Source organism: Mesocricetus auratus, unplaced genomic scaffold (genome assembly GCF_017639785.1).
Source record: "Mesocricetus auratus isolate SY011 unplaced genomic scaffold, BCM_Maur_2.0 Super-Scaffold_100010, whole genome shotgun sequence".
NCBI classification, from domain to species: domain Eukaryota; kingdom Metazoa; phylum Chordata; class Mammalia; order Rodentia; family Cricetidae; genus Mesocricetus; species Mesocricetus auratus.
Window position 1 is genome coordinate 4921087 of NW_024429194.1, and position 23792 is coordinate 4944878.

General features: G+C 49.9%; 1 protein-coding gene and 3 long non-coding RNA genes across 5 annotated transcripts; 3 read left to right on the top strand and 1 right to left on the bottom strand.

The window, feature by feature from the left end:
• The first annotated feature begins 5992 nt into the window (after positions 1-5992).
• Positions 5993-12421, top strand: Lrrc30 (leucine rich repeat containing 30). 2 transcript variants are annotated; one of them, XR_002385433.2, is made up of 2 exons: positions 5993-6314; positions 7526-7852. XR_002385433.2 is itself a non-coding variant. In XM_021234386.2 (2 exons), exon 2 carries the CDS (start codon positions 10854-10856, stop codon positions 11754-11756), a length of 903 nt encoding a protein of 300 aa, XP_021090045.1. In that variant the 5' UTR covers positions 6201-6314; positions 10195-10853; the 3' UTR covers positions 11757-12421. The 2 variants fall into 2 exon arrangements, 1 of the variants encoding a protein (XP_021090045.1); XM_021234386.2 differs by lacking the exon at positions 7526-7852 and adding an exon at positions 10195-12421 and having other exon boundaries at positions 6201-6314.
• On the bottom strand, positions 6105-14538 carry LOC121142703. The gene is made up of 2 exons (XR_005879740.1): positions 14054-14538; positions 6105-7813 (listed from the first exon to the last, which is right to left on the bottom strand). It is a non-coding gene; the product is annotated as an uncharacterized LOC121142703 (long non-coding RNA).
• Positions 14539-16573: 2035 nt separating this feature from the next.
• Positions 16574-18901, top strand: LOC121142704. Its single transcript, XR_005879741.1, has 2 exons — positions 16574-17518; positions 18022-18901. It is a non-coding gene; the product is annotated as an uncharacterized LOC121142704 (long non-coding RNA).
• Positions 18902-19895: 994 nt separating this feature from the next.
• On the top strand, positions 19896-22893 carry LOC110343233. The gene is made up of 2 exons (XR_002385441.2): positions 19896-21894; positions 22461-22893. It is a non-coding gene; the product is annotated as an uncharacterized LOC110343233 (long non-coding RNA).
• The last annotated feature ends 899 nt before the right edge of the window (positions 22894-23792 follow it).

Here is a 23792-nt window from a genome sequence, read left to right on the forward strand (position 1 = left end):
TTAAGACAAGTCTGGAATGGGGTATATAGTAAGTTCCATTGCTGAAATGAGACAGACAGAGAAAGAGAGAGGGAGACAGAGAGAGACAGACACACACACACACACACACACACACACACACACACACACAGAGAGAGAGAGAGAGAGAAGGAAAGAGGGGAGAGGAAGGGAAGGGGGTGGAGAGGGTGGTCATAGTGGAAGGAAGGAAAAAAGAAAAAAGCTTGCCATATGTGGTAGCACATCTGTAATGACAGCTTTTATGTCACAGGAGCAGGGAAGCCAGAGTCTTTTGTGTTTGAGAGCAGCCTGGGCTTTGTTAAGAGCCACAAAGAGGAGGAAGAGGAGGGATTGTAGGTGGTGGAGACGAAAAAGAAAAAGAAAAAAAGCAAACCCTGACAGAGATCAGTTACGCAGAATGAGTAGGAAGGCCGTCTGTGTTCTGTGCGGGCATGGAGGCCACTTTCCCTCTATGTTCTGTGAGAGGATGGAGGCCAGTTTCCCTCTCTCCCAAGACACAGACAGACAGCGAGTGGGACTTGCGCACTGAGGGATCTGAGTCTGGGCGCTGGAGGGAAGGTGGTCTCCTCCAGGGGCCGCTCCACTCAACCTCCCGAGTCCCCTGGCCCAGGCAGTCACCTTTCTTAGCCACCTCAGGAATTGAAAATGTCCCTTCCAGTTAAAAGTCTCAGCCTCCGGCCTCTAGCTTCCTTCTACTGCCTGCTTCTTACCGCCTGGGTCTCACATTGGTCACTGTCACTGTGTCCGGCTGCTCATGCTTATAGAAACTCAAACATGTCTGCCTGAAGGAATTTCAGACTCAAGGAAAGTTACAGAACAATATACAATTCCAGATTTCTTTAAGACAGAGCAATTCATGTTTAGTTTTCAGTTTTACATATAGCATTTAATATTTTACATGTGTGTGTGTGTGTCTGTGTGCCCTTAACCATTTGATAGCAAATCATACCCATAATATCCTTCTCACCTAAACATTTTCATATTTCTTTAATTAATTAATTAGTGGCATGCTGCCCTTGAACTGGTTGTGTAGCTGAGGCTGCCTCAAACTCCTGATCCCCCTCTCTGCCACTACCACATACTGAGATTTATAGATACATGCCACCACACCTGATTATCCATACAATTTTTAAAGTATACAATTAATGCTGAAGGAATCTATGGATGTCATCAAAATATCGGATTTATCTCACTGTAAGTAAAATCTTCATGTAAACGAATACTCTTTTCCTTGTCCAAGATTATCTTAAGGATCCTGTGTGGTCTCCTGTCTCAGGGCTCAGTCTCTAGCTCCCACCTCTCCCCGCCCCTCCCCAAGCCCCACCCACCCACCAGGCTCTCCCTGCCCCTCCCCGCATGCCCCAACCCACCAGGCTTTTCCTGCCCCTCCCCATACCCCCACCCACCAGGCAGGCCTTCGTTCTTTGGTTTGCACTTATCACAACCCAAATGAAATGACTCGTTACGGATGCTGTATTAGTTGGGGTACTCTAGAGAAACAAACGGGATTTATCAGAGTGGCTTACAGGCTATATCCCAACCACCCCGACGACGGCCTAAGAAGCTCGTAGCTGTTTCATCCACAAGGCAGACGTCTCAGGCCCGTCTTCAGTATGGGCCAGACTCCTGAAGAAGGAGGCTCTAATACCAGCGACGGATGAACTTGCCAGGGCGAGAGAGGGCGAGCAGGCAGAGAGAAGAGAAGGACTCTCTTCTCCTGTGCCCCGTGTCTAGCATAGGCTGTCACCGCAAGGAATGGTCCAGGCTTAAGGTAGCCCTTCCCCCATCAAAAGATCTGGACTTAGAGTGGTCTCCCACTTCAAACAATTCACCCTCACAGGTGTACCCAGAAGTTTGTGTTTTAGTTAACTGCAGATGTGTTCCAGTTGACGGGCAAGATGAGCCCCCCACCCCCCACAGATGGGCTTGTCTTCTTGTTGGTACTTCCCTGGTGGCGGTCCCCGTTCCTGACCACACAGCAAATGCTCCTTTTCTTTGTTAACGAGTGTGTTTATCCGTATTTCCTATGTACGAATGTCTTGACTGCACATAATGTAATCCTACCGTGTGCCTGCCCGGTGCCTGAAAAGGACAAGAAGGCCTTGGATCATTTCTCTGTGTGATTAAATATAATTATTATTTATGAGCGGAGATGATCATGGATGGATGGATGCATGGATGGATGGATGGATGGGGATTTATTATGGTGCTCTGACAAATTTGCAAAAGGTTAAACATTGTGGTTACACACAATAACGTTAAAGGAAAACTTAAAAGTTTCACTCCCATGCTGAACGCCCAAACAATGTTTTTTTATTATTATTTTTCTGTTTTTCAGTCCTTGCCCCGTGCAGATACAGCTTTTATATAATTTCAGTCTTCCCATAGATGTCTTGAAGTATGGAATGCCTTCATCTCATTCTGTCTGTCGGCCAATCGGCAATCATTAAAACTCAAGTAACTGCCAGGGCAGAGATGCCCACGGTGGCAACAGTGACAGCTGTCACTCACAGACCCTCCACACAGGGCCCGCAGCATGGGCGCCCTATTCCTTTTCCTTTATCGTTTTCATGCTTCTTTTTGCGCACGTGTGCCGCCGCCTTTCCTGTGTGAAGGTCGGAGGGCAACTTGCAAGAGCTGGAACTCCGGGGATCCACTCAGGTAGTCAGATCTGGTGATTCCGGGGCGGGTGCTTCTGCTCACGGAGCCATCTTGCAGGCCTCAAATATTCCATTGCCAGTTTCTAAAACCGGCTAAGGCGCAATAGAGACAACATACCTGACATCACGCAGCGAGGAGGAACAGCGCCCTCTACTGTCAGTATTTAGCAATCACTTCTCTACCCGTCTCTACCCATGCTGCCTAGTTCACCTGTCTCTCCTCATTCAAATCTCCTAGCGACCCCAAATTATTATTATTTGTATCCATGCCATTTTTATATCCCTGGGGGGGACTGAGAGTCATAAGTGCAAAGTAACTGGACTCAATTCACCAACTAGGAAGTGGGAAGGCAAGGAACCCGACCTAGAATCTCTGACTTTCAAATCTAACTCTTTAATATACTCATTAAATTTAAATTTGTATACTTATTAAATTTAAATTGGGGGGTATGTGTGTGCTCATACTGGTGTGTGTGTGTGTGTGTGTGTGTGTGTGTGTGTGAGACGTAGGCCAGAGCTCTCTTCGGATGTCTTTTTGGATGGCTCTCTTAGTTTCTGAGACAGGATCTCTCGTAGAACCTGGAGCTCACTAGCCTAGCTGGCATAGAGGGCAATCAGGATCACCTGTCTGTGCTCCCCAGGGCTAGGGTCACAGCTGTGCAGCATCACAGCTGGACGGACCCTGTGTGTTGGGAATCCTAACTTAGGACATCATGCTTGTATATCAAGGACTTCACCAGCTGCTCTGGCTCCTCACCCTTTGAAGCCAGACAGGAACCCTCAGCCCTGCGCTCTGCCTCCAGGCCCCTGCAGACAGAGGAGCCTCTTCTGGCCACACAGACCGTCTCGGGGAGCTTGAAGAGTCTCGGGAAAGAGACTCCAGCTTGGGATTTATGAAGCACAGGAGTGAAACACACCATGATTGTCGTGAATTCCCCGTTCACAAAGTTCAAGGTTAGTAGGGGTCGTGTAACTGACTCGCATCTCCCTGACTTCTAACGAAATTGTATCTGTTTAGCCACTCACCAGTTTATATCCTAAAACATTGTATCAGTTTCTAACTTCTTAAAAGGAGATTTGGTCTTTAGCAAAGCTCTGTCCTTGATTTAAGGGTTGGCTAGAGTCTCAATTGCTCTTACACTCGTGACCTTGCTTTCCAAAATAAATCTGACAAGCAAGATGATGATTCAGTATCTGATTACTCTCCCAGTCTGTAATCAAAGTGTCTTTCCAGATTTATTTACTTATCCTACTGACTTATTTTGCAACTCCGTGGATCAAATCCGGGGTCTTGTGCACGGCGGGCAAGCCCTTTGTCGTCCTGATTCACGCCCAGCCCAGAACTTAGTGCTGTCAATCACAGCATGCCCTCTGTTGGGTCAGGCCCAAAGAAGACCTGCTCTGTTTGCTCACTGCACGGAGGATAAACAGGGAGGTGCAGGCAAAAGAAGCCTGGACCAGGGTCAGTCTGACAGAGAAGGGGTTTCCTGGGAGGAAGTTTCTGGATCATGAAATGGATCTCTTTCTGGAAGCAACGTTCTCTGAAAGGTAAACTAAGTTGGGGGAAGATTTCCTAAAAGGTGGGCCAGTAGTGTTTCCCAAGAATTGCACCAGCCCAGTGATTTCTGGGCCTTTCTATGACAGGCTGGTGCTGTGATGAACCTGCCTTACGGTGGCTTTTATATCCTAAACGGAATGTCAGACTTCACACTCTGGGCAAGTTGGGACTTAGTATCATAATGATTTTTTTATTTGCTGTCTAGATGAACCCCTAAGCAATATTCTGACCTCAAAAGGGACCCCACAGGAAGTATATAACATTTAGCTACAAATGCCCCTGTCTGGTGGTGGACACTGTTGATGCCCACACACAGGTTTCTCTACATCTTCACTACTGGGATTTGGGCTGGGTGATTCCTTGCAGTGGGACTGTAATCGGTTAGCAGCAGGATAGGGTTATGACTGGAATGACAGGAGTACGTGTCACAGTGGGTGGTCAAACTGCACCTGTAGACACTGCTAAATGACCCCTGGTAGGCAAAAGCGGCTCAGCTGATATCCAGTGATGGTGGCGGGTGATACCGAGTCCAGGAGATAACAAGGGATGCCCAGGGTCTTCTGGAGGAGAGCAGGTAGTGGAGGAAGGCTTCCTCAAGGGCCTGTCCTTTATGAAGCATGCGTGGCAATAGCCGCGAGGAGCAGGGACAGAAAGGGACAGTGCTGTGAAGCCCCGGGGAAGCATTTGCCGCCTCAGTACTGCTGGGACACGTGTGTGTGTGTGTGTGTGTGTGTGTGTGTGTGTGTGTGTGTGCGTGTGTCTGTGATAAGCAAGCATGCCAGACTGCAGCGTCCAAGTGTTTACACTCACTGAAGCCTGGTCTCTCCCTCCTTGGTGTGAGGTATACAGACCAGCTCTGCGAGTCTGAGGAACATCACGCAGTACACACAGACATGCCAGGCATAGCTGGGAAACCCGAATCTGCCGTCCACAGAAAGTGAACGAAAGATGCGCCAGCAACGCTCTGCAGCTGTGGGTGTGACTGACCCTGAGGAAAGTGTGACGTTTACAGATGGGGATGAAATACAAACCTAACGCAGGAAGAACACTCGGCGTGACTCCGGTGGCGTGTGGGCGTGTGTGTGTGTGTGTGTGTGTGTGTGTGTGTGTGTGGCTTCTGACCTCCTGGTATTTTCTTGTGATTATTTCGGTCTGCTTTTGTGTGTGTGTGTGTGTACTTGACCGTGCATGCATGAATGCAGTGTGTGTTCATGTAGGTGTGTACACGTGTCATGCATGTGTTCATAGACATGGGTGCAACAGCATACGGAGGCCAGAGGACAATGTTGGGTATCTTTCTCTATGGCTCCCCATCTTAAAAATATCCTATTAGTTTAGGGCCTGTGCACGCACGTATATGTGTGGGTGCAGACATGCATGAGCATGTGTGTGGAGACCAGAGGACATTTGGTGGTCAGTTCTTGTAGCTGTAACGATAACCGGCACACGCGTTGAGGGTGTAGGAAATTTTTTATTGTAGGAATTACTCACAAGAGAAAACGGGCAACCCAGATGAGTCAAGCAGCTTTCTCGCCACCGAACCGGAAGCCGAAAAGAGAGAGCGTGGCTCTGCCGGCACAGCCTTTTATAAGAACCTCGGAACACGCCTCTAGCGTAGTTCACCGCCCTGTCTCCAGTCATGCGCAAAGTGGGTGTGGTTAGCACCGCCCTATCACCGTGGCTAATGGCACAGTCCTAAGCCTCCTCCTGCAAGTTCTTGCCTTCCACCTGGAGGCAGCTTGGTGGGCGTGGCGCTCTGCCTTGCTCACCTCTCACAGACGTGCCCCCACGGGGCATCTGTTCCGCAGGCCCGAGGAATCAAATTCGGGGGCTTAGCACCGTTACCCGACAAGCCATTTCTCCAGGCCTCTACTTTATATGGGGGCGATGGGATTCCTCACTGACCCTGGCGCTCATCACTATACTGCCTCCAGTGTTGGGGTTACAGATGCAGACGGAGGCTCATGTGACAGGCGCTGTGCTGACGGAGCCAACTGCCCAGCTCCCAGTCTGCTCTTTTCAATCGTCGTCGTCGTCGTCGTCATCATCATCATCATCATCGTCATCTAATTCCAGTGGTGAGTTTCGGGCGAGGCTGGTTTCCCTGTGGCCCACATCGGAAGCTTGGTCCCCAGAAGTCCCTGGAAGCGTTATGGAACCACCTTAGATGCTGAACTAGCTAAAGGACCAGGTCAGTGGGGGGGGCAGAGGGCGCTGCCCCTCTGGGATGGGCGAAGGAAGTTTTAGAAGTCATGAAAGCCTGAGTTATCTCACTTCCTGCCTCGCCATGTAGGTCCCGGTAGCTTCAGACTGGCTGGGCAAATGCTTGGTTGACTCTCAGACTAGGTCTTTCTGATCTCAAAATAGTGTTTTCGTTTGTTTGGTTTCTTTTGTTCTGGAGGGTTTCCCTGTGCAGCTCTGGCTGTCCTGGAACTCACTCTGTGGGCCAGGCTGGCCTTGAACTCAACGAGATCCACCTGCCTCTGCCTCCCAATTGTTGGGATTAAAGGTGGGTGCTACCACACCTGGGCTTAAACACTGGCATTTAGTAGGCGTTCCATTATTTTGAATTCGAGAATAGCTTCGAACATTTATGTGAGCCGTTGTTTTACACTCTGGTTACTTTGGTTTTATTTTTACTTCAGATTTTTAAAAAAAATGTTGATTTTTTTTCATATGTTAGGACAGTAATCAATTAGGTTACAGAAATGCAATTAAAAATGCAGGTGTAAGCGACACACTTCTTTGGCCTCCTTAGACTTTACAGACAGTCTCATAACACATTCAAAAATGTGGTCAGCAGCAGCGCTTCCTTGTAATAAGTCTCTTCCGACTGGAAACCTGCCTAGAGAGTCCTTCGAAAGTCTCTCTTGGCATAAGCCACATGTGGGAGCTCCGCAGGGAACCCTGAAGTGCCATGGAGTGGAGGGTTTGTTTAGTTTATTTCATCTTCACAGCTTGGGCCTTGAAGGGGAGTCAGGGCAGGAACTCAGGCAGGAACCATGGGAGAGCCGGGCCAGCTGGAGTCCTCTCCATGAATGGCTCAGTCTGCTTTCCTATAGGACCTGGCACCGCTGGTCCAGCGTTGGCACCGCCCACAGTGGGCCAGCCCCCCTCCCCCACGTCAGTCATTAACCAAAGACTTGCCTATAGGTCAGTCTAATGAAGGCGTTCTCTCCATTGAGGTCCCCTCTTCTCAGAAGACCCGAGGTTGTGTCGGCTGACCAATATTTCACTAGCACATTCCCTAAAACGAAAGCCTTGTTGGATTTCTCATGCCTTTATCCAGTCAAGGGTGAAGCTGTATGATGGTTTGGATTTGAAGTATCTCCCACTGGTTCCTGTGTTTCAACACTTGGTTCCTGGCTCTTGGCACAGCTTTCAGAGATGGTGGGAACGTTTGGATGTTTTACCTAGTTGGAAAAATGTCAGACCACAGGGACAAGACTCTAAACCTGAGGGATGATGTCTCCACTCTGACTCCTCTGCTTTCCAGCCCAAATAGTCCTGCAGCCTTGGATGCATGCCTCCCTCCCTTACCTTGATGGACTGCGCTTAAATTCTTCCAAACCATGAACTAGAATAAAAATAAAATAAAATAAGTAAGCAACCTGAACATGAATTTGTGTGTGATACAATTCGGTATGCTTAATAAGAGATCTGGATTATGTTAAACATTTTTAGCCTCCTCTAGAATCCTTTTGTTTTTAAATCAGGAAAGCAAAAGCTGTATTAGCAGGAAGCAAATCCCGTACAGGCCTTATTTTCCCAAGCCTTCACACACAGTTTGTTTTTCCTTTGTCTACTACAGCAAGCAAATGATTGCTTTTGCTTCTTTGATTTTTTCTTTCTCAAGCTCTGATTTTGTTTTGTTTTGTGAAAACGTGGGTGGCACTAGAAATTGCTTTAAATACAATTTTGCCAGGAGGTGGTGACTTACACCTTTAATTCCAGCACCTGGGTGGCAGAGGCAGGTGGATCTCTGTGAGCTGGAGACCAGCCTGGTCTACAAGAGCGAGTTCCAGGGCAGCCAGGACTGTTCCCTAGAGAAACTCTGTCTCAAAAACCAAACCAAAACAAAACAAAACAAAACCTCTCCTTGGTTAATTTCTTCTGTTAGGTGTCTGGTAACAGCAGGGAGGAAAAGCAGCCAATAGAAATGGGTTTCACGTTCTCACGGGAAGTCTCTCACTTGCTGAGGGGCTCAGATGGAGGGAGGAAGGAGCGCTCTGGACAGCCATTCCTGCAGACAGCAGATGAGGAAGCCAGGACCCATTAAACGTGATAAGTGTTTAAACTGCGCACACTGAAGTTTTCTGGACTTTTTAATACTTTCCTCTTCTTGGTGATGTTGGTACGGTGCGCAGGCTTAATGGCTGATGATGTTATTTCTATGGGTGCATCTACGCCGTCAGTGCTGACGATGGTCTTCTAGTCCTGCTTCACAGCACTCGAAAACAAGGAGCCGTGTTCCTTCACATTGCTAATGCTATCTCTACAGGGCTAAGCTGGAGCCTTCTTGTGGTCTCTGCCTGGGCTGTGGAGCTGGGTTAGCTGAGTCTGCATCCTTTTTGCCCGCTGCTGTCCCCTTGACCCTGGGCAGTGAGTTAATTCTGCATAAGTAAGCTGACCTTGCTTCCACATCTGCAAAACGGCAAGGATTCAGACATCCGTTCTACGCCGGCACGTGCAGCGTGCTCTGATTTCACACGGTTAACAGCAAACGGACGCTGACTTCCTGGAAATGCTCACAGATGTTGTTGGAGAAATGTACAAAGCTAGTCATCACAAAGAGGAAAGCTGTTTCAAGCCGTCCTGGCTCCAGTTGGTGCTGAAGGTTAAGGTGCCCCCACGCTTATGTAAAGAAAGAAGAAATTCGCTATTTTTTTTTAAACAGCAGCAAGATTGTTTTATGGAATTCTCATAGACAGCTGCCATCCTAATATTAGGGTAAAAACAATCTAGCCATACTGTTGTTTTTCTCTTTCAACTAATAGCCCATACATCCAATCTCTCATACAAAGGACTCCCAAAGTCTATGCCTCCATCATAGAATCTTGGGACTGACTCAGCGCACTGGTGTTGCAAAGCCAAGAGGAGACAGAAGCAGCACCCCACTCCACTGTGACCCTTCCTGCCCCGAGAGGGCCCCTCATCCAGTGCAGGGATACACTGGCAGGCTCCTGGGCGGCTCCCATGCAGAATCCCTCGGAGCTCCTGGGCTGGTGGTGGGCAGCCCAAAAAGGTCAGGGTCACAGAGAAGCCCTGGTCTATAGCAGCTCATGCTGGCCTGGGTGGGGCCAACAAGAGCCACGCACTCCTGGGCTAATCGCCAAGACTGCCGGCCTCTTCCTCAGAACTATGTCATCGCCTTGCTGGCCCATCTCCTTCCGCTCATAGAAATACAGTATTTTCCACTTACACCAAGTGTCTATTCACACCCAGAAGTGGCCCTGGATGGTGTAGGTCAACCACAGATGTTTTCTTTGTTCACGGATCAGAGGGCAGGATGCTGAGCTCAGGGGACAAGCCTCCTCGGAGACGCCTCCTCGGCTTAAAGGAATCCATCTCCTTCTTGGGTCCTCACGCGACTTTGCCACTGAATGCATTTGGATGGATCAGGATTTCAGTCACATGAACTTGGGGAGATAAACTTCAGCCTGTAACACTGGCAGTGAACCCTACACACTTAGGATAGAATTAGCTTTGTGGGGGTGGGGGGCCGGCATGGAGGGATGGTAGGTAGTCAGGAAGGGTGACACTATCCCTCCGAATAATGGGTGTCCCGTGCTCGAAGTGTCTGTTCTGTCGTGCATCAGAGGGACCAGAGCTCCTGCTTGCCGAGAAGGCACTGAAGGAACCTGACCCTCCTGAGTCACCCTGCAAGGCACAGTGCCATGCTCTGATGGGGTGGGGGCCAGTGTGTCCAGCCTGCTGTTGCTTCTTTTTTTTTTCCAGCGCAGTTCATTGACACTTGCAGTGGGCACAGTGACAACATCTGATGATCCTCGGCTCTGGAAACCTGACTCCACGGGTAGCGCCCAGGCAGGCCACAGACTGTCACCCTCGCCGGGATCAGTTCCCTCAGCCAGGGGGATCACCGTTGGTTGTGGTCGGCAGCGTTTTTTTTTTTTTCTACTTCGTTTCTTCTTCTAGCTTCGCTTGTCATTATTCGCCCTTCTCAAATGTGATACCCAAGAAGAGCCGAGAGAGTAAAGCCATACGGAACTGCCGGGTAAACAGTGCGTGCGAGCGCGCGGGCGCTCACACTCCGGGTCGATAAAACTCAAGCAGAATGACAGCGACAGCTGCCTCGTGGCGCACAGAGGAAGTGGAGCAGTTCTGTTTGGAAACCTCAGAGACAAGCGTATCATTACAGCCTGTCCACTCAGAGAGAAACCTCCTCAGCACACCCTCCCAGGAACAGGCACAGCTTGCCTGCAGCCAGTCAGGATTCCATCAGGTCCTCTGCAAGACAAGCTTCCTCCAACGCTAGAGTCCCTTGGCTATACGCTGCCAAGTTCACCTCCACACTGTCCCTGCCCACCACAGGCTGACACTTGGGAACTCAGGCAGAAAGAAAAAACCCTACCCTTGAAGGAGGAAAGGAAGACCCAATGGGAGCCAAGCATTCGAGGGCCAGCTCCAAAGACAAGGACCCCAAGAGGCTGCTGCCAGGGAGGAGACAGAAGTTCTCTTCGTGGGAAGACGCCCTGCTCCTGGGGAAGGACCCACGGTCCCTGCTGAAGCGTGGCATGCGTCACGTCAGCTTCAGCTTGGTCACCAAAGGAATGACAGACATCCCAGACTTTCTGTGGGGCTTGCTGGAAGTCCAGAAACTCAATCTGTCCCACAACCAGCTCCGAGTTCTCCCTCCCGAGGTGGGCAGGCTGACACGGATTGTGGTCCTGAACTTGTGCGGGAATCGGCTCAAGAGTCTCCCCAGAGAAGTCAGCCTCCTCCAGAACCTCAAGGTCCTGTTCCTCAACATGAATTGCCTGGCGGAGGTGCCCGCCGAGCTCAGCCTGTGCAGGAACCTGGAGGTGCTGAGCATGTCCCACAACTGCCTGTCCCAGCTCCCCGGCAGCTTTGCAGACCTCTCCAGGCTGCGGAAACTGAACCTCAGCAACAACTGTTTTGCCCACATCCCCATCTGCGTCTTCTCTCTGAGGGGGCTGGATTTCTTGCATGTGGGCTCCAACCGCCTGGAGAACATCGCGGAGAGCATCCAGTGCCTGGCTAGCTTGCAGATCTTCATCGCGGAGAGCAACAACATCCACTCCTTCCCCAGGTCGCTCTGCCTAGTCACCAGCCTGGAGCTGCTGAACCTGGACAACAATGACATCCAGACCCTGCCAGACGAGCTCTACCTGCTCTGCAGACTGGGGAGGGTTGCGTGGAATCCCATGGACAAGGGGCTGCACATTTCCCACAACCCTTTAGCCAAGCCCCTGCCGGAGCTGGTTGAGGGTGGGCTGGAGATGCTCTACAGCTACTTGAAGGACAAAAAACACAGCTGATGTGAGCAGCAGGCGCACGGACGTCAGACCCACGGATGCTAGTCAGCCTCACCTGGCCTCTGTCAGCTGGGGTACTTCTCCCGTCTGAGCGTTTTAACGTTGGTGTCTGTCCGTGCTGGGCCCCTGCTTGCTAAGCTTCTGTGGCTCATCTGACCAGGTGGGGCATTTGTTTTTAACCTTGTCTGTCTTTAGTACTGAGCTAGGCTCACCTCACTTGACACGTGATTGGGAGCAGGCTTTTGGGTTTTACCAGAAGGAGCAGATTACTCCAACGGTGAGGTTTAAATGGGTCAAACGCAACACAATCCCAAGGTCAAGTCTGTGATTGCTGCGCACTGCACACCAAGTATCCTGTGAAGGGTGGAAGTCGTCTTGATTTCGGGAGGCTTCCACTCCAGCCAGTAGCCTGCAGCAAGATGGCAATAGCAAGACAAGTTCCTATGCAAGACTCCAGCGAGCTTCCCTCAAGACAACCAGAGGGCGCCGTGGAGCTGGCTGGGACCAAACAGGCAAAGCTGTCTCTTTTGGTCTGAGGGGGAAGTGATCACAGGGAAGTTTTCCGTTAAGATACCTACAGGGTCTGTGTGGGACTCACCATCGTTGCCTGTGCCGGCGACCACAGGGATGGCACGATAGCTTTCGGATAATAAACACGATGGTTTCAATGTGGGGGTGTCAGCCTTCTTTCCCAGTCCGCCCCCGTCCCGTGCTTCTTTGCTGTGGATTCTGGCGGCCAAAAGCTCAAGAGCCCCCTTCTGCCTTCATTGTCTCTCTTGGAGAGAAGTGAAACCATGGTCTTGTATTAGTGCTCCCGGTTCAGTCGAGTTGAGCTTTTATGAAATAGCCCCTCCTCTAGCCAGGACGTGGGGCCCGGGGTGGCTCTGCAAGAGATGATATCCTGGGCTTTCTACCAAGTAGACCAGGGTTGGGTGAAACACGCCCCACCAGGCCTCACGGGCCCTCACCAAGTGTGTTCAGCGGAGATCACACCATCCAGCAAGAATGCCAAGACCCTGGTATCATAATGTGGGAGTGAGGGGTGGTGAGGACGTGCCACGTGCACAAAGTAATTGCCCATTGTGAATTTAGAAAAGATGAATGTTTGCTGTCTGAGTTTCACGTAAGGGCGTGCTAAGGCTGCTCCACAATGGTTTTACACTGGCCCTTATTTTGATGTTAAGAGAGCATAGCAGTTGGCTCCATGGGTGTGGCAAGGGCAAGCAGTGAGCATGAGCTGGGGCTACAGGCTCTCACAGTCATCCCAATGCCAACATCTACCTGGAGAGTTAAAATAGGCGAGCCAGAGAGATGGCTCAGCGTTTGCCGTTCTTGTAGGGAACCTGGGATCCGTTCCCAGCACCCATACGCTAACTAACTCAAAACCATTTGTAACTCCAGTTCCAGGGGGATCTGATATCTTCTTCTGGCACCCTCTGGCACCGGGTATGCCTGTGGTACGCACGCACACATGCATGCGTGCAGGCAAGACACCCATACACAAGCGAAGTTAAATGAATCTGTAAAATAAGCGATCAGGATAAAGGAGTGGCAGTGGAAAAGGCGCCCCCAGTCCCACCGAGAGCAGGTTGCTCTGATGTGTGGCACACGGTCCACAGAAAACAGTATAAGCAAAGAGCAAGACCTAGCAGCTGAGATTTCGGGCAAGGCTCTTTAGTTCATCTCGTATTAGTGCTCCCGGTTCAGTCGAGTTGAGCTTTTATGAAATAGCCCCTCCTCTAGCCAGGACGTGGGGCCCGGGGTGGCTCGATGAGAGACGGTATCCTGGGCTTTCTACCAAGTAGACCAGGGTTGGGTGAGACACGCCACACCATCCTCATGGACCGTCACCAAGTGTGTTCAGCGGAGATCACACCATCAAGCAAGAATGCCAAGACCCTGGTGTAGCTTCCCCCGAGCCCCAAAAGCCTTGAACACAGGTGGGGTGCTGCATCAGCTTGCCATACAGCCATCTAACCCCAGTGCCTCTTCTCTGTCCCCTCTCACACGGAGAAGGCAATACAGCGCCAGGGCAGGAACTGGCTGCCGAATCCCGGCTCAGTCGCTTGCTGTGTGCAGCTGCCTGCTGATTTCCCCCAGGAGATGCTCAGGGGAGGTCCGAGCACGATACTTAAAGGAGCAAGTAACTCCCCCCTCCCCGCCCCCAACAAACTCCAGCGCCAACTTTCCCCACCCACAAGAAGAAAGCCAACTCCTGATGACGATAATCAGATGACACTCATCATTATCACACTTGTGCCCTGGCTCCCCTCCCCGAAGCCCTGCGAAGAGACTGTTACCTGCGTCGCTTGGAGGCAGCCGAAGAAGGCTGTCCTTCCAGCCCCCAGTAACAGGAGACCTGCAGCTCCCTGCCAGCCCACATGGGTGCACTCCAAAATCTCCACCCGCCTTCGCTTATTGGAGCCAAGACTATTTAAAAACATCAGTGGAATTCTCACTTGATCTCCTGACTCAGTGGGAAATTACAGGGCGGGCGAGCCCTGCTCTGCAGAACCGGGCAGGTCGCGGCTGAAGCTTTGAGATGAAGTGCTCGCAGCTGGCAGGCAGGCCCCGGCGTGTGCCAGGGTCATGGCCGTGAGTGGTCTCTGCTGTGGACAGCTTTGGCTCACGCTGAGCTCTCCTGACCTTGCTCTGAGCACAGACGCTGGTGAGGCCAGAGGCGCACAGTCCTCACCCTGCTGAGCGATCACTTTATTGCCTCTGCTGCCTCCTCCGGCATTTGATCCCTCGCACTCCACTCCTGGGAAAGGATGCACCGTATTTCGAAGGTGACCTATGGAGCTCATTGTACTTTTTAAAAGGAAAAAAAGGAAAGAAATAATTTGGTGGCCGGCTTGTGCTGGCTTCTTTCAGAAGTGTAGCAGTGAGGTTTTTCTCTGTTCACGCTCATCGGGGAATCCCAAAGGCAAAGCAGTTGCCCCGTTGTGCTTTAGATATTGGTTCTTTGTGAATGCTTCCTTTTTATTGATAAAGGGAAGTGTTGAGCCCAAACACCAGCTAATGGGCTTAGTTATTCAAAACACTAGCATGGAGGACCATAGCCTTCTCTGTCTGTTGTCTAACTCCGCATTTACTGACTGCCTGTGGAAAGTCTCTTGCCTATCTGTCATGCACCTCGCACTGCCCCATTCAAGTAAATTCCAGGTGCTCCAGAAACTCCCGGAATCAAAGCGCCGAGGATGACTGCACTGGGTGTGAGCTGTGCTGTCAGAGAATAGGAACTAATTGGTGCTTGACGTGCGGAGCCGGAGGCTCCGTTCCCGACGATGCTGTGTTCGTGTCTCTGGGCTCTCAGTGCGCAGGGATGCCAGCGTGTGCTCAGAAATACCTTTTGAAGCAGATGCAGCTTATGAGCACACAGTTAGGCAGAAACCCTGCTCTCCAAAGAAGGCAGGAAGACTGAAAAGGCACATCTGTTTGTGGAATAATAGCACTAAATGGGTAATCCGTTGCCGATTAGACAGAAGAACCACAGTCATCACTCAGCTTGTTGACTCAACTCACGGGTGATAGAAGCCAAGTATTCCATTCCTGGGCTTTGGATAATAAACCGATTCTGCAAGTAGTCGAGCACAGAGAGACTTCAGGACCACACACCTGGATTTCAGAGTGAACTTGTGCCTGTATTGGAAGATAGCAAATGTGTTACAGATGTCGTTATCCATAGGGATGGCTGCATAAAAAGAAACCATATATTTTTTTTTTCTCAGCAAGCAGTGGATGACTACATCTTGGAAATCCATCTCTGTGAGGCCTCGAAGCACTAAGTGAATATGTGTTTTCATAGTCAAGCACGGGGACCAAGACAAAGAAAGGCCTGTGGGCAGGTCACTGGAGTCAGATTCTGATGAAAGTTAGTCTGAGACGGTAGGACAGGTGAAGCCTGCAGAGTGGGTGCTTACTGCCGTCACATCCTCAGGCCCAGGAGTGTCCTCCCTTGGCTGGCTGGAATCACTGAGATTCTGGTGAGCTCAGGAGAGACTGTTTCAAGGCAGACAGGAAGGCAAAGCTGTAAGCTGCTAGATGAGACCAACACAGTAGCAGACACTGCGGGATGCCATTGGTGTCCCAAGGCTAACCCGCTGTCTCAGAAGTTCTCTCCCATCATAACTGGCCTCTGAGAAGCATGATCTCCCACGTGGTTGTCATGTGCATCTGTACCCTTGATGCCATTCCTTAATCATGATGAATCCAGGAACACTAAAATATGAGTCCCCCATGTACTTTAAGAAAATAAGCTACAGCAGGGACAGAGAGCAATTAAAACAATGATGGGGACCATCTTGACCTTGTACAGGAAAGAACTCTCTACAAGTGTTCCTTTTAAGTTACCCATCAGGTAACACGTTGAATCCAAAGTGTTGCTAATTTAAAAAAAATAGACAGTGCAGTAATAAAAAGGGGAAGCAGAGAGGCCTCGTAATGAATCTGGAAGATCCTGGGCATCATTAGGGCAAGCATAAGTGAAAGCTATTAGCATGTAGCTTGCTATGCAGATTCTTTTAGTAGTGTCCTAGGAATCTATTTACAGGGAGATGACTTATTTCCTAAGGCTCCAGCACTCATTCCTTATCCCTGTACAAGGCAGAAAATAAAAGGTGAACTGGACTTGGACCAAAGCATGTCCTGGTACCAGGGGAAGGAACCTTTCCTTTTATTTAGACAGAAAAGAGGAGATGATGGGGGGGGTCCTTCTGTATATATGTTTCTCTTACTGGTTGATGAATAAAACACTGTTTGGCCAGTAAAGGAAGGAAGATAGGTGGGACTAGGAGATAAGGAGAATGCTGGGGAAAAGAAGACAGACAGAGACGTCAAAGAGAAGCCATGTAGAGACCAGGAAGATAGGACGCACCAGGTATTGTCTGGTAAGACGAGGTCATGTAGAGATAAATAGATTAGTAGCTATGGGTTAATCATTAAGAGAGAGCTAGCCAGTAAGAAGCCCTAGCCGTCGGCCAACAGTTTTATAATTAATATAACATCTGTGCGTCTGTTTAGGGCAAAGCGGCTGTGGGAGCATGCGGGACAGAAATCCCCGTCTTCAACCACCTGTATTCTCTGGTCTTCAGTGACTTGAGTTCCTCAGAAGTCAGTGTGATGGCCATGTGGCTTTAGGAAACCTTTGGACTCCCAAACTTCATGTTCATTATACTGTGTGCCCACACAGCAGAGCTCACGGCAAAGCCAAGCACTTTAATGGCTTCCAGCACCTGGCTTGCACCTGTGCTCCCCCTCCCGAGACTGTTCAGATGCTAGTATCATGAAGTCGGGACAGGCTGCCAGCCCCAGGTGCTCAAGAGGATGCGGCCTGCCTGAAGGACGTATTGCCGTGGATCAGGCTGCCCGAGGAGAGACGTGTTCAGGAGTGCAGCATCACTTGGGAGGGACGAGAGGTGGCGGTGTTTTGATGTCGCCGAACCGTGTGCTGAGTCACATAAAGTCCATCATCTTCCCTTTTGTTTATTGGAGCCAAGGCTATTATCGGAGCAAGTTCCTTTGCTTTGTTTTGATGGGGGGTTGGGTGGGGGAGGAAACAAAATCTATGATCGTGAGCCTTCCCTTTGTGGAATCCCCCATGAGATCTGCGTAAATGAGAAATCTGGAGAGATCCTGAGACAGCTGGTCTGGGTGGGACTACTGTGACGGTTCTGTGGATGGTGACTCTGTCAATCCCTCTGAGCTGACAAACAACGCTGATGCTGGGTCTTACCCCGGAAGCCGACTGAGAGGACGCTCAACCAGTGAGTCTGGCGTGGCGTGGCGATGGGAGGATGACAGGGAAAGGCAGAGGGGCCTTGAACCTGGCCATCGGATCAGAGCCCTACCGGGGCTCCGGGGCTTAGATCCAGCTGGGCAGCTGTAAAATTTTTAGATTCACACCTCTTGTGTCATGGGGTTGGTGGAGGACCCGGCATGGCCAGCTGGGACCCGTGGTTCAGGTGTTCCCATCTCAAGGCAGACAGGAAAAGAACCAGAGCCAGCAGGATGTGTTGTGTGGGGCGCAGAAAGCTGTGAGGCTTGTATCCAGATGCCTTGTGTGTGACAAGGAGATTCTTAATCAGTTTCTGTCCCCGGTGGCCCTGAACTCCTGAGTGGCTGTTATCTTACATCCAGAACAGAGTGGACATGCTTTGGATGACAGAGAGTAACCACTCACCCCCTTCCCCTCTCCAGCCCCCCCTTTCTCCTGCATTGAGGCAAATTCACTTATTTTCTTCTCTTCCCTCCCCTTCTCCTTCCTCAGATCTATTTTGTGACGTATGTATACAGTCCCCAGCCTGCATGTCCACCTACACACCAGAGGGCACCAGATCTCACTATAGATGGTTGTGAGGCACTGTGTGGTTGCTGGGAATTGAACTCAGGACCTCCGGAAGAGCAGCTGCTACCTCTGGGCCATCTCCCAAGCCCTGCACTTACTTCCAAGTGCACTGCAAGGCCCCTTCCACCCCGCAGACCCAGTGAGACGTTTTTCCTGTTAGCTGTGCCTTGCTCTTATCTAATGCCTCAGTACACACAGGCCCTGAGAGCATGATGACTTTGATTGTTTTAAACAGGCAAAGCGCATTGAGGAGATAGCCAAGATCAGTACAAATGACTCGATCTCTCCTTGCAGCATCGTGGGAAGTGTGTTGACTTGGGTTGGGTCAAAACTCTAAAGTGGGGAGGAGGAGCCTGGACGCAGCTCAGCGGTTGAGTGCCTGCCTAGCTTGTCCAAGGCCCTGGGTTACATGGCTAGCACTGGAATCCTCCGAATTCAATAAGATATGGAATGAAGTAGGCCGGAATTGAGGGAACAGCAAAGACTTTGTTGGTGTTCATGTTACCTGGATTCTCTCTCTTTCTTATCAGGGACTGGGGATTTGGGAGAAGTCATCTTAGCTTCACTGACTGTTTATAGATGAGATAAAATTCTTAATAACTAGTTTTACACCTAAAACCTCTTCATTGGATTTGATTCAGTGATAGCTTTGGGAGTTTATAGTGAAATTATTGCCTTAAAAATAACTTTGCAATTCACAGTGCTAATGGAGAGTCTGTTACAGAGTTCACATCACCTCCAAAGTGATTCCCTTCACACACACACACAGAGAGAGTGAGAGTGAGAGAGAGAGAAACACAAACATAATACACACACAGAGAGAGAGAGAGCGAGAGAGAGTGAGAGAGAGAAACACAAACATAATATACACACACAAACACAAACACACAAACACCAACACACTGGGGTTGAGTTTGGATTTGAAGCAGTTTCCAGGCATGAGTGCACACGAGGATAAAAGTGTCTCCTCCTGAGGTGGCTCTTGATGTTCCATCTCTCTCCACTTCAAGTTAAAGACATGAACTGGTGTCAACTGCACTACAGAAATCACAAGCTAAAGGCTTCATTCTGGTTTAGACGCGTGCGAGACCCAATTGTGCTTGGCAAGAATCCTTGAAACGAACCAGCTGCCACGGTCCCTGAAGGGCTCAAAGAACATCTCTGGTGCAAAACCCCCTCAACCAACATACTGAAAAAGGCTAAGAATTTACACCCTCAAAGTACAGGGGCAGTGGAGGAAAAGAACTGATTTAAAAAGTCTTCTTCTTTGGAATTTTAATATCAAGAAATTCATTCTCTCTCCCAGAAATGTGTTTTCTAGATTTTTTTTGTCCACTTAGCCATCTAACATGGTAGAAGAAATTGAGTTTAGGCAGTTTGCAAATTAACTTTGTGAGTTTCCTGTTAATATTCTGCACAGGAGCGCTCTCTGCACCACGGCTTTCTTCCATAGCAGAAAGAAGGACTACAACCCCGCCTGCGGTTGATCGGAATGCGTCTTCTCTCTGTAGGAGCCTAGCCTCACACTCAAGCCTGTGACTCGGCGGCTGAGGGTGGATTTGTCAGGAACACGGAACATGCGCAATAAAAGCTTGAACGCCCAGGGTGAGGTAGAAGGCATAGAGACCCTGAACTGTCTGAGAAAAACCTGGATCCCAACCATCTCTTAAGAGTTGGCCTCTCCACTCCTGGGATATTCTGCCTGCAATGAGTCTTTTTTTTTTTTTTTTGTCCCTGGCTTTTGAGCCATATCATATAACCCCAAAGTGGCATTTCAGTTAAGGGATCTTGGGCAGCGTGGTAGCACCATGGACTTGGGAGAAGCTGGGGAAGCAAGAAGGAACCAGGTAGAATTACAACTGTCCCGTGTTGTCCCTTCCGACCTCCATACGCCAAGACTCAGGTGACTTCACACACCCTCACAGCTCTCTGCCTCCCCATTAGGAGAGTGTAGAGCTATCCGCCCTAAGGGTGGGGATAAGGAAATTTAGGACAGGTGGAGATAAAGGATGTCAAAGAGAAACGAATCCCTCTTCTTCTCCTCTCTTCCCCTGGAAGCCTGCCACGCTTCTGACTCCCCAGTCTTTTGTGTGTTAAGTTCTTATTCTGGCAGATAAACATGTTATATTCCCTATTGCACTGACCTTCCTCAGGAGAGGGCAATGGAGGGTTGTGCCTCGACCCTCCTCGAGTTTGCCGGACGCTCCTCTTGTCCTTGCTGACGTTAGCTTGCTCGGATCAACCTGATCGCCATCTCTAACATAGACGGTTTTGTGAGGCCTGTGGTGCCCTTTTGAAAGCGACCCAAAGCGAAGGCGGGTCTTGGGAAGCTCTGGAAAGGTAACACTTTAGGAACTAAACTTTATTTAGGAAACAGTAACCCACCAGCCAACAGCAGCAGAGAAGAAGCAGCAGGTGTCCAGTCTCCTGACCGTCGGGAAAGGGGGCACCAAGGGCAAGGACTCCCAACTGCCCACACAGCGTGGATCGGACACGCCCTCAGAAAGGAGCCCAGTTTCCCCCAGGAGCTCTTCTTTTCGTCCTGGAACAGAGTAAGCCGTCCCTTTGGGGACTTCTCAGACGGCTTCTGTGCTGGGAGCTGACAGAAGAAGCTAAATGCAGCAAGAACACCAGGAGGTCTCAGACGTCATGGCTTTACCAGAGGACAGATGCCATCAGTCCCTGAGCAGAAACCTGACTTCCCCTCCGTCCTTTGAAAAACGGTGATGCCCTGGCTCTGCTCACACATTGTCCAGTCAACCTGGGCACCTCTGGCCAGATGGTGGACGTGCGACAATGTCCTCCTGGCTGCGTAGCGTTTCCTGGTCAGGACGCCATTCACATGTCCATCTCGAGCACTCACACTAGGGTTAGTGCCGTGCACTTTGTTAAGTTGCTCACTGGAAACCATTTTAGACGGCAGGGTAATCAACGAGCGACCAATATTAGCACATGTAATCTTACACACTCAATGTAGCTGCCCCTCCCCTTATCTAGAACTAGATTTTTGTGCTCTAGGTTTCCTGTAGTCGATATCGATCTGAACATATTAAGTGGGAAGTTCCATGAATAAATAATAGGTATTATATTATACTATTCTGGGTAGCATAATACTGCGTACTCTCTGGCTCAGGGGGGTGTGGCTCACCCTCTCGTCCAGTGTGCTTACACCGTGATTGCTACTTGCTTGTAAGTCACTTACTGACTCTGCCGGTTACGCAACCTGTAGCCCTACAAAGCCCAAGGAAGACAGCATGTTCACATAACTTTTATGGGAACACTGCTAAACTCTTGCCTAGTTTACAAACTGCTCTTTATCAGAGTCACATCTGTACTTAAAGTAAAAGCACGGGGGTGTATGGGAATTGCTGCCATGCACAGCTTCAGGTACTTGATGCGGGCTCCAAAGTGTGTTCCCCAGGGGGTGAGATGGATCATTTGCATGCGTGACAGTTAACCCTGGCTGCCAACTTGACTGGTTCTGGAATCAGCTAAAAGGCGAGGCACTGGGCTCACCTGTGAGGGATTTTTCTGACCAGGGCGTTTGAGGTGGGGAGGCTCACATTAGATGTGCAGAGCAGCTTCCTGTGGTGATGCAGATGAAAAGTGATGGAGAAGGGGAGCCTTGCTTTTTAGCATCTGTGTCTTCACTCCTGCTGACAACTTCATCTACCCGATCGCTGCCGCTGTTGCTGCTTCCTTTGTGGTTCCAACAGGAACGGGAAGACCAGCCCTTCTCCAGGAACTGCTGAGATATTCAGCCTTGTGGACTGTGATCTACCCAGACCATATCAGGTAAGACAATGCGGCAAATCTCCTTTTAAGGTGTACTCATTCTATTGGTTCTGTTCCTTTAAAGGACCTTGAGTATACCGTATGTCAGGTAACGGAGACAAATAAGCGAAGAGGAAGGATAAGGCTGGAGGGATATTCCGTAGAGGATCTCTTGGAGAGTGGTTGAGAAAACCATGCTTGAGCGGAGTCCTGTAATACTACCTTGTATTTAATCCCGCTGAAAATACCCCCCAGGAAGAAGAGGAAATTCATGAAAAGGTGGCAGCCTGCTTGATGTGCCCATGGAGCAAGGATGCCAGCAGGGTTGGATGCAGCAGGTTCAAGAGGGTCATAAGGTCACAGTAACATCAACCACTGTCCTTAGATGGCTCCGGGCCATCAGAGGCATCTTTGGCTTTGCTCTGAGTGAAGCAGGGAGTCTGTTAGACTTTTGAAGTAGAGATGAAAACTACACTGTAGCTTAGTTTTAGAAGAGCTCCATGAACTGCTGGGTTGAGAAAAGACTTGGGGGCGTGGAGTTGGGTGAGCAGAGTCATCCCAGCGAGGACTCTGTTTTGATATTCCAGGGGCTTGACGACGATCATCACTTGAGCTAGAGTGGGCTGAATCACGAAGATATTTGATAACAGGACCAGCAGAAATCGCTGATGAACTAGATGTGGACATGGAAAAATTCTTGAACACCTCCAATGTGTTTGACATGAGCAGCTGGAAGGAGGAAGACACCATCCTCTGGGGGAGGGAGACTTCTTGGGAAGGAACAGGAACCCGTCTCCGCTCAAGAGCCCTTGTGAAATGATGAGCAGACCTTCCGGTGGGTCTGCAGGGGGAGGAACTCAGGATCTGAGGTGTAGAAAGGAATTCTGGACTGGAGAGAGGCTTCAGGAAACCCAACAAGCAAAAATATACAGGTCAAGGCTTTCAGCAGCAGCAACAACAAAATGGTAGTTTTGTTTTCCCATTGTGCTAGGATTTTCAGACTGCTATGCTCATCCATGTGAAAAAAACACCATATGCCTTATTTGTTTATTTTTTCAGATTCTGGCTAACTGAGGTGTGACTGTGCCTAGATCTTACAGCTGCCTCAGTGAAACCTCTCGAAATGATTGTCTGATTGGGAAGGGAGAGAGGTTCTCTAATCACACAGACATTTTAGGCGGAAGGGACGATGGTCCCGATTGGACACTCGAGCCCATCTGCCTTGGCTACTGTCTTAAACTCCCCCTCTCCTGACAACAATTTTAATCAGCCACCAGGTGTCAATCCACATTGGTTATCAGCCAGGCGTCCCAGTTCATAGGATGCTTTCAAGCTACGCGTTTGGACCCGGAGCAAAGGATAGCAAAAACAACTATCACACCACATTTCTTCTTGAAAATTTTGGGAGAGATAATCACCTTCCGTCTGCCAATCCAACACACGCCCTTTAGAGTGATAAATTTGGCTGATAGAGCTTCTGTCCACATTCACCCTGATCCTTCTCTGCTGACAGGCCGTGTGTGCTCATGTCAGCTCCCTGCCCGCCGGCTTCTCCACACTGTGCATCACACGGGGCATGCTCCTGTCTGCCTTGCAGGAGTATGTCTCACGCTTCTGTGCAGACACAGGTGGGTTTCCCAGGGCACTCACACTAGGTGTCATCATCCTTCCACCCCATTCGCAGGTAAAAGACCCAGATTCAGAGCAGACAAAAGGGGAGCGGTGATGCTGGAGCTTCCTTTAGAAACCCGCCTGTAGCCTGTGCTCCATTTCCACACAAGTTGCTGAGAGCAAGGCGGGGAAGACCCCTTGGGGTATCAATGGCAGGACAGCGTGTGTTGTTTTTATCTTTCTTTCTGTTTCTTTTCACTGTGTGTGGTGTGCAGGGAATTTATTCAAAGGAAAATCAACACAGACTG

Bases quoted from the DNA above. Each gene is read 5' to 3' on its own strand.
- Lrrc30 (XM_021234386.2), top strand. From the start codon at position 10,854: ATGGGAGCCAAGCATTCGAGGGCCAGCTCCAAAGACAAGGACCCCAAG.